The sequence below is a fragment of the Ornithorhynchus anatinus genome, chromosome 5 (genome assembly GCF_004115215.2).
Source record: "Ornithorhynchus anatinus isolate Pmale09 chromosome 5, mOrnAna1.pri.v4, whole genome shotgun sequence".
Taxonomy (NCBI): Eukaryota; Metazoa; Chordata; class Mammalia; order Monotremata; family Ornithorhynchidae; genus Ornithorhynchus; species Ornithorhynchus anatinus.
This window is the reverse complement of record NC_041732.1, coordinates 77,604,178-77,617,894: the sequence shown is the minus strand read 5'-3', so window position 1 is coordinate 77,617,894 and position 13,717 is coordinate 77,604,178. Positions and strand designations below refer to the sequence as shown.

Below are 13,717 nucleotides of genomic sequence, written 5' to 3'. Positions count from 1 at the left end.
TGTTTATAAACTGGACTATATTCTGTGTGCCCCATGTTGGAAAGGGACTATGATCGACCTGATTAATTTCTATCTCCCCCAGAGCTTAGAATCAGTAGACTGCATTTCAATGTTTACTGTGTGTAGAGCACTGTACTAAGCACTTGAGAGAGTGCAGTATAAGAGGTGGTAGACATGTTAGAACAGGGGTTGGCACAGTGTTTAACAATTACCATAATTATTAGTATTACTTTAGAGGTGTCCTGAACACCGGGACCACGGGCATCTCTGCAGTGCCTGGATTTTGGTCCCCCCAATGCAAGGGTCCAAATTATTTCTTACTCCCCTGTTTACTTCCATTTTCAAGAGATCATTGGGAATTTATTAAATGCCTACTGTGTGTAGAGCACTGCATTAAGTTATTGAATACAATAGTATTGGAGGACACAGATTCCTGCCTACAGGAACTTCCATCCTACAGGGGGAGAATGACATGAAAATAAATTACAGATAGGACAAATGGCACAACGTAAGGATATGAAACAGTCTCACATAGTGGAAAGGGTCTCGACCTGGAAGTCATGAGACCTGGGTTCTAATCCTGGCTCTGCCACATACCTGCTAGCTGACTTTGGTCAAGTCACTTAACTTCTCTGAGCCTCAGTTCCCTCATCTGTAAAATGAATCCCCGTTTTCCCTCCTACTGACAGATAATGTGAGCCTCGTGTGGGACCTGATGATTTTGATTTTAGTACAGAGCTTGGCATAGAGTACTTAAATACCACAATAGTTACGTACTTAAGTGTTGGGTGCTTCCTTTAGAATTTCTCAACCGTTTCTTCCTTCCCAGTCAACCCCACAATTCTTATTTACTTACTATATACAGAGCACTGTTCTAAGTGCTCAGGAGAAAATAATACAACGGAATTAGCAGCTACATTTCCTGCCCATAATGACAGTCCTCAACGCTCTAATCCCAGAAGAATTTCTCTTCAATATCTAATCTCCAGGCGCTTCCAACCTTCTCCTTTCCATTCTAACAATTCTCTTTCAAGAGGGGAGGGAGGGTCAGAGTTAGGGATTGAGATTATGTTCTAGACTGTGAGCTCCGTGTGGGACAAGGATGCCTCTGACCTGATGATCTTGTTCCTACCCCAGTGTTTAGCACATAAATACCACAATTATCATGGGTCTCCTTAGAGCACAGCTAACTTCCCCAAAGCAGGCTTCCCCCAAGGACCAACTTGAGCCTGAGACTCCTTACTTACCGGAGAAAATCTTGCCGTCTGTGGTCAGCAAGGCTGCTCCAACTGGGAAATTGCTGTAGGGACAGTAGGCAAATTTCTTGGCTGCCTGGCAAGACCTCACAAGCTGTTGGATTTGATCTGCTTCCACTTGAGGCAAATTTGTCTGATGGCAAAGGGCATTCACCTGGGCCATTTCTCCAAGCACCTCTGATTCCACGGGTCCTGGCTCAGGCAAGCAACAGCTGGAGGAAATGCTTGTGGATTGAATGGGTGTCAGCCAAAGTCATCCGGAGCCTGGAATTGTGGAGCCAAAGTCTCCACCTACTATCGTGGGTGTGTCTTAGTTATAGGGTATCGTGTTTGGATGGACGAGTGTCCTCCTCTGTCTCTCTGGCAGGTAGAGGGTGAGAGAGAAATAGTGACACCTCTCTTCCGCTAGAGGTGAGGTGTGCTTTTTCACTCTCCAGAGACAGGAGACTTGTGGTCTGTTGTTTTGCATAGTGTGAGTTCCCATAAGTTTGCTGAATTTCAGTCTCTGGTGTTCTGTGTGGTTTTGACTTTTGGGTTTTTTTTTGTCTCTGCCACTGAATTAGCACTTCCCACTGGGGTGTCTAAGGGTGAGTCAGCACTGGGTGTGTGTTCTTTCTCCAAGAGGCGCTCTCCACATCGTTGGGGTTTGGCTAATCTCTTGAGTCTGCAGTCTAAGCAAAAATTGCCACATTTGGGGTAGGAGAGCGTGGAAGTATGTCTCTGCACAGTACACATGAGTGGAAACAGAGGCTGAGCTCCCATCCAGGTCCAGGAATCTCTCGTCAGAGATTCAGAAAACCTGTTTTCTGGGTGGTGCAGTCAGGAGGCCAAACCCAACACTGGTAGCAGCCATGTTGAGGTGTCAGAAGATGTAATAATAATAACAACGGTGGAATTTAAGTGCCTATTTGCCAGGTGTTGTACTAAGTGCTGGGGTAGATACAACGTAACTCAGTTGGACATAGTCCCTGTCCCATGTAGGGTTCACAATCTCAACCCCCATTTTACAGATGAAGGAACTGAGGCCCAGAGAAGTGAAGTGGTTTGCCCAAGGTCACACAGCATACAAATGGCAGAGCTGAGATTAGAACCCAGGTCCTTGAGACTCCCAGGGCCATGGTCTAACCACAAGGCCATACTGTGGGAGAGCTTAGCTATTTCCTCCCCCCAAGTGGACCCAGTCTTCAAGGCACCTATAGCTGCTGGACCCTCCACCCTGAATGGCTCAGTGTAGGTAGATTAAATTTCTAAAACATGCTCACTCCAGGACTCCTGTTTGGCTGGAGCTCCCTTAGATTGGGTTGGCAGAGGAATTTGAATCCGGAATTGGAATCAATGCTGTGAGTCTGGAAAGGAGCGGGGAAAGGGTTGTTCTCCGCTCCAGGTCTGGTTTCTGGGGTTGGAGAGCTGAGATCCCCCACCACAGACCAGTGGAGAATATAGGAGAATATACAGGTGAAAGAATTAGACATGATCCCTGTCTCTCAGGGTGTGCTTGGGGCTTTTCATAGGTGTGGCTTGGGTAAACCAAGATCATCATGACTGGGGCAAGTGAGTTGGAGTCAACATCCAAGAGGAAGGGTAGAATTACACTGTCACCTGCCATGGCTTTCTTCCTCTTCCCCTCCTCATACAAACGCTCATTCACAGCTAGGCAGGGTGTTTGGCACACCTGACACTTTCTCTCTTTCTAACTCTTCCTCTATCCTGTCTTTCTCTTTCTATAATAATAATGTTGGTATTTGTTAAGCGCTTACTGTGTGCAGAGCACTGTTCTAAGCTCTGGGGTAGATACAGGGTCGTCAGATTGTCCCACATGAGGCTCACAGTCTTCATCCCCAATTTACAGATGAGGGAACTGAGGCACAGAGAAGTAAAGTGACTTGCCCACAGTCACACAGCTGACAGGTGGCAGAGCTGGGATTCGAACCCATGATCGCTGGCTCCCAAGCCCGGGCTCTTTCCACTGAGCCACGCTGGCTGCTTCACATCTACCAACACTATTATCCAGTAGATCTAATATAGATCTATCCAATTAGATCTATTTCTATCTCATCCTCTCTCTCTCTCTTTAGTTCTCTTTTTCTTTGTCTCTCTTTTTTCTTCCTTTCCTCTAGTCACGACTCTGCCTAAGTCCACTGCTTCTTGGAGGAGGGGGCAGAAAGCTTATCTGGTTGCCCTCCAAACCCCATGATTTCTAACTCCTGCAACTGACTACGGAGGCAGAAGAGCCCTGAGAGGGAAGCACAGATATAGCCAGCGCAGGCCCTAAACTCCCTCATATCTGACCCAGTGAGTAACAGGAGACGTTATTCACCCGAAGATTAGTGAACGATGAACCCTGGGAACAAACTCCCACTAGGTCATGAAGTTCTACTGGAACAGAGCCCAAGAATGGAGGTGGTGACCTTGTTCACCTGCTGAGGTTACTTAGCATTTTGCTGTTTGTTTTTTCCCATGTCCACCTCCTCCGCTGATCAATCCCTCTCCTCACATTCACCTAAAAAATACAGCCTACAGAACCTAGGGCTGCAAACCAGCTGGCTATACAGGGTTTGGGGGTTGAAGGAGATTGGTCCCCCTACCCGTGGCTTAGTGGAAAGAGCATGGACTTGGAAGTCAGAGGTCATGGGTCCTAATTCCTGCTCCACCACTTATCAGCTGTGTGATTTGGGGCAAGTCACTTTTCTGCACCTCAGTTACCTCATCTATAAAATGGGGATTAAGACTGTGAGCCTCATGTGGGACAACCTGATTAACTTGTATCTACCCCAGCGCTTTGAACAGTGCTTGGCACATAGTGGAAGCTTAAATACCATCATCATCATCACCCCCACCACTCCTGTGGCTCAGAGACCTCATGGCCTAATGGAAAGACCTGTGGGCCAGAGGATGTGCGTTTTTGCTCCTAGCTCCTCCACTTGTCTGCCATATGACCTTGGGCAAATCATTTGACTTTTCTGGGGCTCAGTTCGCTCATCTGCAAAATGGGGATTTAATACTTTTTCTCCCTCCTACTTAAGCTGTGAGCCTCATGTGGGACTTGATTATCTTATCTACCCCAGTGCTTAGTACAGTTCTTGGCACATAGTAAGTGCTTAAAAAATAATAATAATGTTGGTATTTGTTAAGCGCTTACTATGTGCCGAGCACTGTTCTAAGCGCTGGGGTAGACACAGGGGAATCAGGATGTCCCACTTGGGGCTCACAGTCTTAATCCCCATTTTACAGATGAGGTAACTGAGGCACAGAGAAGTTAAGTGACTTGCCCACAGTCACAGAGCTGACAAGTGGCAGAGCTGGGATTCTAACTCATGACCTCTGACTCCAAAGCCCGGGCTCTTTCCACTGAGCCATGCTGCTTCTCATAAATACCACTATTATTAATATTACTAATGATAGCCCTCCTCCCACAGTCCTTAAGAAACTGGATCGATAATAGTAACTAATAAAAATAACTGTGGCATTTATTAAGTGCTTCCTATGTGCCAAGCACTATCCTAAAAGCTGGGTTGCATACAGGATAATCAGGTGGAATACAATCTCTGCTCCACAAGGAGCTTACAGTCTAAATATGAGGGAGAATATTTTTTTTAATCTGCATTTTACAGATAAGGAAACTGAGGCCCAGAGAAGTTAAATGACTCTCCCAAGATTACGCAGCAGGGAAGCAATAGAGCGGGGATTAGAACCTAGGTCCCCTCATTTCACTAGGCCACTTTGAATCGGGTAGGGGAAGGAAGATATGGATCACGAACCTCTGCAGGGCAATCTGTTTGAGTAGAACTTGGCTTAATGTTTAAAAGCTTTTTAAATGCTTAAATCTAAATGATTTACGTACCTTTGCGTTCCTTCTCTTCCTCTAGATTCTGGGCTTCGGTGGCGTGGCGGAGGATTGCCTTTGGACTCAATTTCTCTATGGATAGTACCAGATGACTAACACATGTTATAGGTCAATCAATCAATTCATCAATTAATGGTATTGGAGTGTTTACTTTGGGCAAGCACTTTGCTAAGCACTTGGAAATGTATGCTAAATCAGTAGACATGACCCCTTCCCTCACAGAGTTTACAGTCTATCAGGGAAGACAGATTCTTAAATAAATTACATGGGGTTCACAGTCCAAGTAAGAGGGAGAGAGCATTTTGAATCTCCATTTCACAGATGAGGAAACTGAGGCACAGAGACATGAACTGACTTGCCCAAAGTCAAACAGCAGGCAATTGGCAGAGCCAGGATTAGAACCCAGGTCCTTTGGCTCTCTGGTCCTTCTCTTTCCACTAGGCCACACTGCTTGGCTCATAACTTTAAAAAAAACCTGACTGGACTTAAGAGAAATCACGCTGAGCGGCTAAGTCTGTTCATGAACTCTGCTGAAAATTCAAGCCCTTCAGGCTTTGGCTGACTCTCACCAAAGGATGCATCATCATGACATTATGGAATGAATTGGTCAGACCTTGTCCAGACTGAGTTTCTTTTGGTTCTCCCTGCAGGATTGCCTGCATTTACTGATTAGTTTCTATTCCTCTTGGACATTAGAAATGCCACTGGGTTTCAGATCAATATGAAGCAGCCTGGCCTAGTGGAAAAAGAGCGAGCCTGGAGTCAGAGGATCTGGATTCTAATCTCCGCTCTATCACTTCCCTGCCGTGTGACCTTGGGCAAGTCATTTCACTTTCATTCATTCATTCAATAGTATTTGTTGAGCGCTTACTATGTGCAGAGCACTGTACTAAGCGCTTGGGATGAACAAGTCGGCAACAGATAGAGACGGTCCCTGCCATTTGACGGGCTTACGGTCTAATCGGGGGAGACGGGCAGACGAGAACGATGGCGATAAATAGAGTCGAGGGGAAGAACCTCTCGTAAAAACAATGGCGACTAAATAGAATCGAGGCGATGTACATTTCATTAACAGAATAAATAGGGTGATGAAAATATATACAGTTGAGCGGACGAGTACGGTGCTGAGGGGAGGGGAAGGGAGAGGGGGAGGAGCAGAGGGAGATGGGGGGAAAAGAGGGTTAAGCTGCGGAGAGGTGAAGGGGGGTGGTAGAGGGAGTAGAGGGAGAAGAGGAGCTCAGTCTGGGAAGGCCTCTTGGAGGAGGTGAGTTTTAAGTAGGGTTTTGAAGAGGGGAAGAGAATCAGTTTTGGCGGAGGTGAGGAGGGAGGGCGTTCCGGGACCGTGGGAGGACGTGGCCCGGGGGTCGACGGCGGGATGGGCGAGACCGAGGGACGGCGAGGAGGTGGGCGGCGGAGGAGCGGAGCGTGCGGGGTGGGCGGTAGAAAGAGAGAAGGGAGGAGAGGTAGGAAGGGGCAAGGTGATGGAGAGCCTCGAAGCCTAGAGTGAGAAGTTTTTGTTTGGAGCGGAGGTCGATAGGGAACCACTGGAGGTGTTTAAGAGGGGGAGTGACACGCCCAGATCGTTTCTGCGGGAAGATGAGCCGGGCAGCGGAGTGAAGAATAGACCGGAGAGGGGCGAGAGAGGAGCAAGGGAGATCAGAGAGAAGGCCGACACGGTAGTCTAGCCGGGATATAACGAGAGCCCGTAGCAGTAAGGTAGCCATTTGGGTGGAGAGGAAAGAGCGGATCTTGGCGATATCGTAAAGTTGAAACCGGCAGGTCTCGGTAACGGATAGGATGTGTGGGGTGAACGAGAGAGACGAGTCAAGGATGACACCGAGATCACGGGCCCGAGAGATGGGAAGGATGGTCGTGCCATCCACGGTGATAGAGAAATCTGGGAGAGGACCGGGTTTGGGAGGGAAGATGAGGAGCTCGGTCTCGCTCACGTTGAGTTTTAGGTGGCGGGCCGACATCCAGGTGGAGACGTCCCGGAGGCGGGAGGAGATGCGAGCCTGAAGGGAGGGGGAGAGGACAGGGGCGGAGATGTAGATCTGCATGTCATCTGCGTAGAGATGGTAGTCAAAGCCGTGAGAGCGGATGAGTTCACCGAGGGAGTGAGTGTAGATGGAGAACAGAAGAGGGCCAAGAACTGACCCTTGAGGAACTATCCCACATGGGGCTCAGAATCTTCATCCCCATTTTACAGATGAGATAATAGAGGCACGGAGAAGTTAAGTGACTTGCCGAAAGTTACAAAGGAGACGTGTGGCAGAGTCAGGGTTAGAACCCAGGTCCCTGTTCTATCCACTAGGCCATGCTGCTTCCACTAAAATGCTACATAAGGAGCCAGAGGGATGTCTAGGGGAGGAATATTGAGGCCACAGAGGTGAGGGAAGATGGGCAAAACCAACTTGGGAGGCCTGCCAGCATCCAGGGAGCTGGGGCAAGGCCTGGGCCCAGGAATGGGGGCCTGTGGGGGTGAGGTGGGACCAAGCCACACTGTCCAGCTGAAGACAGGAGCCCAGAGATGGGCCTGGACCTGGAGGGGGAGAAGACCACCAAGGAGATTCCTTGAGAAGGAATCTCTCAACCAGTAACACCTGGCAGATTTCTCTTCACGATGCCCAGATGCTCCCAATCTTTTTGCTTTTTATGGTATTTGTTATGCGCTTACTATGTGCCAGGCACTGTACTAAGTGCTGGGGTAGATACAAACTAATCAAGTTGGACACAGTCCATGTCCCACATGGGGTTCACAGTCTTAACCCCATTTTACAGACGAGGTAACTGAGGCACAGGGAACTTAAGTGACTTGCCCAAGATCCCACAGCAGATAAGCGGTAGAGTCAGAATTAGAACTCAGGTCCATTCATTCATTCATTCATTCAGTCGTATTTATTGAGTGCTTAACTGTGTGCAGAGCTCTATACGAAGAGCTTGGAAAGTATAATTCAGCAATAGAGACAATCCCTGCCCACACTGGGTTTACAGTCTAGAAAGGGGGAAGACAGACATCAAAACAAGGAAAACAGTCATCAGTATAAATAAATAGAATTATAGCTATACACATATATACATAAGTGCTGTGGGGAGAGGAGGGGGGGAAGAGCAAAGGAAGCGAATCGAGGTGACGTGGAAGGGAGGGGGAGCTGAGGAAAAGTGGGCTTAGTCTGGGAAGGCCTCTTGGAGGAGATGCGCCTTCAGTAGGGCTTGGAAGGGGGGAAGAGTGAATGCCTGGCAGATTTGAGGAGGGAGAGCGCTCCAGGCCAGAGGTAGGAAGTGCGCCAGGGATCGAAGGCGGCGAGACAGGTGAGATGGAGGCACAGTGAGAAGGTTAACTGCAGAGGAGCGGAGTGTGAGGGCTGGGATGTAGAAGGAGAGAAGGGAGGTGAGATAAGAAGGGACAAGGTGATGGAGAGTTTTGAAGCCAATAGTGAGGAATTTCTGTTTGATACGGAGGTTGATAGGCAACCACTGGAGGTCCTTCTGACTTCCAGTCGGTCAGTCAGTCATATTTATTGAGCACCTACTACGTGCAGAGCACTATACTAAGCGCTTTGGAGAGTACAATATAGGAAAAAACAGAAACATTCCCTGCCTACAGTGAGCCTTTATTTTGTCCGCAGCACTGATATAAAACATTCAGATCAGACCCAGTTCCTGTCCACGTGAGACTCATAGGAGGAAATGTAGCAAAGGTCCATACTCTATCCACTCAGCCATGCTGTTTCTCACAGAATCTTGTTGCCTTGTACTCTCCCAAGCCCTCAGCACAGTGCTCGGCACACGGAAATCTCCCAGGTGGTACCACTGTCTGATTGCCCGGCTTTCTCCAGCAAGAGAGAGAAAAGTCCCCGCCTGGTTAACTTTTAACGTGACCTTACCGGAGTCGGTCCAAAGTGCTCCATTTACATTTTTTTTATCTTACTCTGATTTCCACTTAATCGGGCCCCTTGGGGATACTTTGCTTCCCTTCCACTGGACCAACTTCAGAGTTCAGGAAGATTGAAGGAGAAGGTCAGGACCTGTTGGGGCAGCTTTCCTGAGGTAGTGCTTGGCACATGGTAAGCGCTTAAAAAATACCATAAAAAGAAAAAAGAAAGGAAAATGAGCGCTCAATAAATACCATTGATTAAAAATTAATAAATATAATGGCATTTGTTAAGCATTTAGTGTGTATCAAGCACTGTTCTAAGAGCTGGGAAAGATACAGGATAAACAGGTCAGAGCCAGTCCCTGTTCCACCCAGGGCTCACAGTCAAAGCAGGGAGGAGAACAGGTATTGGAGCCCCATTTTACAGATGACGTAACTGTGGCACAGAGAAGTTAAGTGCCTTGCTCCAGGTCACACAGCAGGTACGTGGCGGAGCTGGAATTAGAACCCTGGTCCCCTTATTCCCAGGTGAGTGCTCTATCCAGTAGGCCACACTGTTTCTAATTGACTACAGAAGTGGAAACTGAGGCAGAGAGATGGGAAGGTGAGCGTTCATTGTCACCCAGGGGGTCAGCCCTCAGAGCCGGGAGGAATGCCTAGTTGGCCTCCGCTTCCTGAGTTGCCACCTTTTCCAGATGAATCAATCAGTCAATGGTATTTATTGAGCGCGTACTGTATGCAGAGCACTGTACTGAACATTTGAGAGAGTACAATGCAACGGAGTTGGCAGACACATTCCTTGTCCACAACGAGTTAAAGATCTGTGACCACTGGCAGTTCCCAGCGTGGCCTAGTGGATAGCAGCGTGGCTCAGTGGAAAGAGCCCGGGCTTGGGAATCAGAGGTCATAGGTTCGAATCCCGGCTTTGCCGCTTGTCAGCTGTGTGACTGTGGGCAAGTCACTTCACTTCTCTGTGCCTCAGTTCCCTCATCTGTAAAATGGGGATTAAGACTGTGAGCCTCACATAGGACAACCTGATTACCCTGTATCTACCCCAGCGCTTAGAACAGTGCTGTGCACATAGTAAGCACTTAACAAATACCAACATTATTATCATGGAGCCGGGAGTCAGTCAGACCTGGGTTCTAACCCCAGCTCTGCCACTGTTCTGCTGGGTGACCTTGGACGAGTCACCAAACTTCTCTGTGCCTCAGTTACCTGTCTGTAAAATGGGGATTAAGACAGTGAGCCCCATGTGAGATTGGCTTTTATCTATCCCAGTGCTCAGAATAATACCTGGCATATAATTAGTGCTTAACAAGTGCCATAAAAAGGTTGGGGGGTAAGTGGACTATTTGGGACTCCTGGCCACTTTTGTTCTGATCTGCTCAAGGACTGAGAAGTCCATCATTCAGTCGTATTTATCGAGCATTTACTCAGTGCAGAGCACTGTTCTAAGCGCTTGGGAGAGAACCATGAAACAATATTCATTCATTCAATCGTATTTGTTGAGCGCTTACCGTGTGCAGAACACTGGACTAAGAGCTTGGAAAGTACAACTCAGCAATATAGAGAGACAATCCCTGCCCACACCAGGCTTACAGTCTAGAAGAGGGAAGACGGACATCAAAACAAGTAGAGGGGTGTCAATATAAATAAATAGATTTATAGATATATACACATCAAAACAAGAAAACAGGCATCAAAATAAATAAATAGAATTATATATACATATATACATAAGAGCTGTGGGGCGGGGAGAAGGGGAGAAGAGCAAAAGGGAGAGAGTCGAGGTGACGCGGAAGAGAGGGGAAGCTGAGGAAAAGGGGGCTTAGTCTGGGAAGGCCTCTTGGAGGAGGTGAGCCATCAGTAGGGCTTTGAAGGGAGAAAGAGTGATTGGCAGATCTGAGGAGGGAGGGCGTTTCAGGCCAGAGGTAGGACATGGGCCAGGGGTCGACGACAGGACAGGTGAGGTGGAGGCGCGGTGAGAAGGTTAGACATTCCCTGCCTGCAACAAGTTTACAATCTAGAGGAGGTGTCTTCTCCAAGGGCTCCGAGCCTCACTGGCCAAGCTGTGCTAAGATGCCTGTACTTCCTGCTGAGTTGTGCATGCAGCCAAGGATGTCCTAGAACCTGCCCTGACAGAAGCCAACACCCAGCCAAAAGCTCCGGCTGGGTCATGGACTTTCAGCCTTCACCCGGGCATCAGTCTCTTCCTAGAAACAGAAGTAGTTTAAAGGGCACTGGGCGTCACTGAAGATCTGACACAAAAGAAGCAGTGCGGCCTAGTGGAAAGGGAACGGGGCGGGGAGTCAGAGAACCTGGGTTCTATTCCCGGCTCTGCCACTTGCCTGCTGTGGGACCTTGGGCGAGTCACTTAGTTTCTCTGTGCCTCAGTTCCCTTATCTGCAAAAGGGTGATTCAGTATCCATTCTCCCTCCTACTTAGACCTCGAGCCCTGTGTGGGATCTGATCATCTTCTATCTACCCCAGCAATTAGGACAGCCCTTGACACATAGTAAGTATTCAACAAATGCCACAGTTATTATCTGACCAAATGACTCTCCCTACCTCTCTACCCTTCAGGGTTCTGTGATTAGGACTAAACAGTAAAGCCAGGTTGGGGCTCTCATTCATTCAATCTTCAATCATATTTATTGAGCACTGATTGTGTACAGAGCACTGTACTAAGGATTTGGGAGAGTACAATATAGCAATAAACAGGTATATGTTAATTCTGTTGTATTGCACTGTCAGTCAGTGGTATTTCTTGAGTGCTTACTGTGTGCAGCACACTGTAGAGAAGCAGCGTGGCTCAGGGGAAAGAGCACGGGCTTGGGAGCCACAGATCATGGGTTCGAATCCCGGCTCTGCCACCTGTCAGTTGTGTGACTGTGGGCAAGTCACTTTACTTCTCTGGGCCTCAGTTCCCTCATCTGTAAAATGGGGATTAACTGTGAGCCTCACGTGGGACAACCTGATGACCCTGTACCTACCCCAGCGCTTAGAACAGTGCTCTGCACGTAGTAAGTGCTTAACAAATACCGACATTATTATTATTATTACTATTACTAAGCACAGGGGAGAATACACTATAACCATATAACAGATAGCTTAGTGGAGTGCTCTGTACATAGCAAGTGCTCAATAAATACAATTGATTGATCGATGTGGTACATGAGCTTTGTCCAAACTGATTATCTTTATCAATCCCAGTGCTTAGTACAGTGCCTGGCACATGGTAAGTGCTTGACAAATAAAAAGAGGTTCAAATCCCCTTAGTGCTTTCCCCCTAGGAGGGCAGATGGTGGGAAGACCGACAGTCTTCCCCACATCCTACCGTAGTTTAGCAGTCCTATCTGTTTGAGAAACAGCACAGCTTAGAGGATAGAGCGGAGGCCCGGAGGTCCGAAAACCATAGCTTCTAATCCCGGCTCCGCCACGCGTCTGCTGTGTGATCTTGGACAAGTCACTTCGCTTCTCTGGGCCTCAGTTCCCATTTCTGTAAAATGGGGATTAAGGGTGTGACCCCCGTGTGGGACAGGGAATGTGTCTAACCCCAGTGCTTAGAACAGTGCTTGGCCCAAAGTAAGCACTTAACAAGTAGCATAATTATTATTATTGTCAGCAGCCCACTGGATCCCCCCGGAGATTCTGTTCCCTCAATTGTATTTCAGGGGCGAGGGAGATGTCCTCCCCCGTATCCTCCGCAATGGCTGGCAAAGAGACAAGTGGCAGAAGGAGAGCATTCCCGTTGCAGCTTGTCGCCTGAAACAGTCTAAAAAATAGAGGAGGCAGCTGGGGCCCTGTCTCAGTGGGGCTTTCTTCAGAGTCTGCCGGACCCCGGGATATTAAGGAAAATCAGTGAGGAAACGTACCGGGGGAATGTGGGACTTCGTGTGATGAAGAGCTTCTTCTGGGAGCCAGCCTCTCCTCTTGGCCAAGGAACGGAGCGGCCACTGCCGTTGTCAGTGACAAATTCCCTCGGATTTCAGGCACTTTCTATTTCAGACGCTTCCGTGCTTCAGTCGGGAATTGTTTACTGATTTTCTGAAATATCTTCCCCTTCCTGGATCTGCTTGTGTTGAAGAATGCACTGGAACCACCTGATCTCACGCTTCTGGGAGGGAGACGAGGAGAGGAGCGTGTCTGCGGGTGTATGGGTGGAGATGGGAGGGGTGGAGTTGGGAGCCTCAAGAGATCTGCTGTCTCTTCTCCATCCAGATTCATTCAATCGTATTTATTGAGCGCCTACAGTGTGCAGAGCACAGTACTAAGTGCTTGGAAAGTACAATTTGGCAACAAATAGAGACAATCCCTACCCAACAACTGGCTCACAGTCTAGAAGGGGAGACAGACAACAAAACATAACAAGTAGACAGGAATCAATAGGGTCAATATAAATAGAATTATAGTTATATACACATCATTGATAAAATAAATAGAATAATAAAATAAATATGTTCATATATACACAAGTGCTGTGGGGCGGGGAGAGGGATAGAGCAGAGGGAGGGAGTAGGGGAGATGGGAAGGGGAGGATGGCTTTATTCTTTATGGTATTTGTTAAGCACTGACTACGTGCCAGCCGCTGAACTAAGCACTGGGGTAGATACAAGATAATCAGACTGGACACAGTTCCAGTTTTACGTAGGGCTCTCAGTCCTAATCCCCATTTTACAGATGAGGTAACCGAGGCACAGGGAAATTGAGTGATTTGCCCAAGTTCACACAGCAGAC

General features: G+C 48.0%; 1 protein-coding gene across 8 annotated transcripts in view; it reads right to left on the bottom strand.

The window, feature by feature from the left end:
- The window catches only part of CDA (cytidine deaminase), a 37,034-nt gene extending 23,913 nt beyond the window's left edge, over positions 1 to 13,121 (bottom strand). The window contains exons 1-4 of one of the 8 annotated variants that reach the window (XM_029066617.2): positions 12,856 to 13,121; positions 8,988 to 9,174; positions 5,098 to 5,172; positions 1,248 to 1,480 (exon numbers count right to left, since the gene is read on the bottom strand). In XM_029066617.2, coding sequence (XP_028922450.1) covers positions 1,248 to 1,419 — 172 coding nt within the window. In that variant the 5' untranslated portion in view covers positions 1,420 to 1,480; positions 5,098 to 5,172; positions 8,988 to 9,174; positions 12,856 to 13,121. Of the gene's footprint in view, positions 1 to 1,247; positions 2,178 to 5,097; positions 5,193 to 8,987; positions 9,175 to 12,855 lie in introns of those variants that run through there. The other 7 variants (XM_039912102.1, XM_039912103.1, XM_029066622.2 and 4 more) reach the window with 7 other exon arrangements.
- Positions 13,122 to 13,717: the final 596 nt, after the last annotated feature.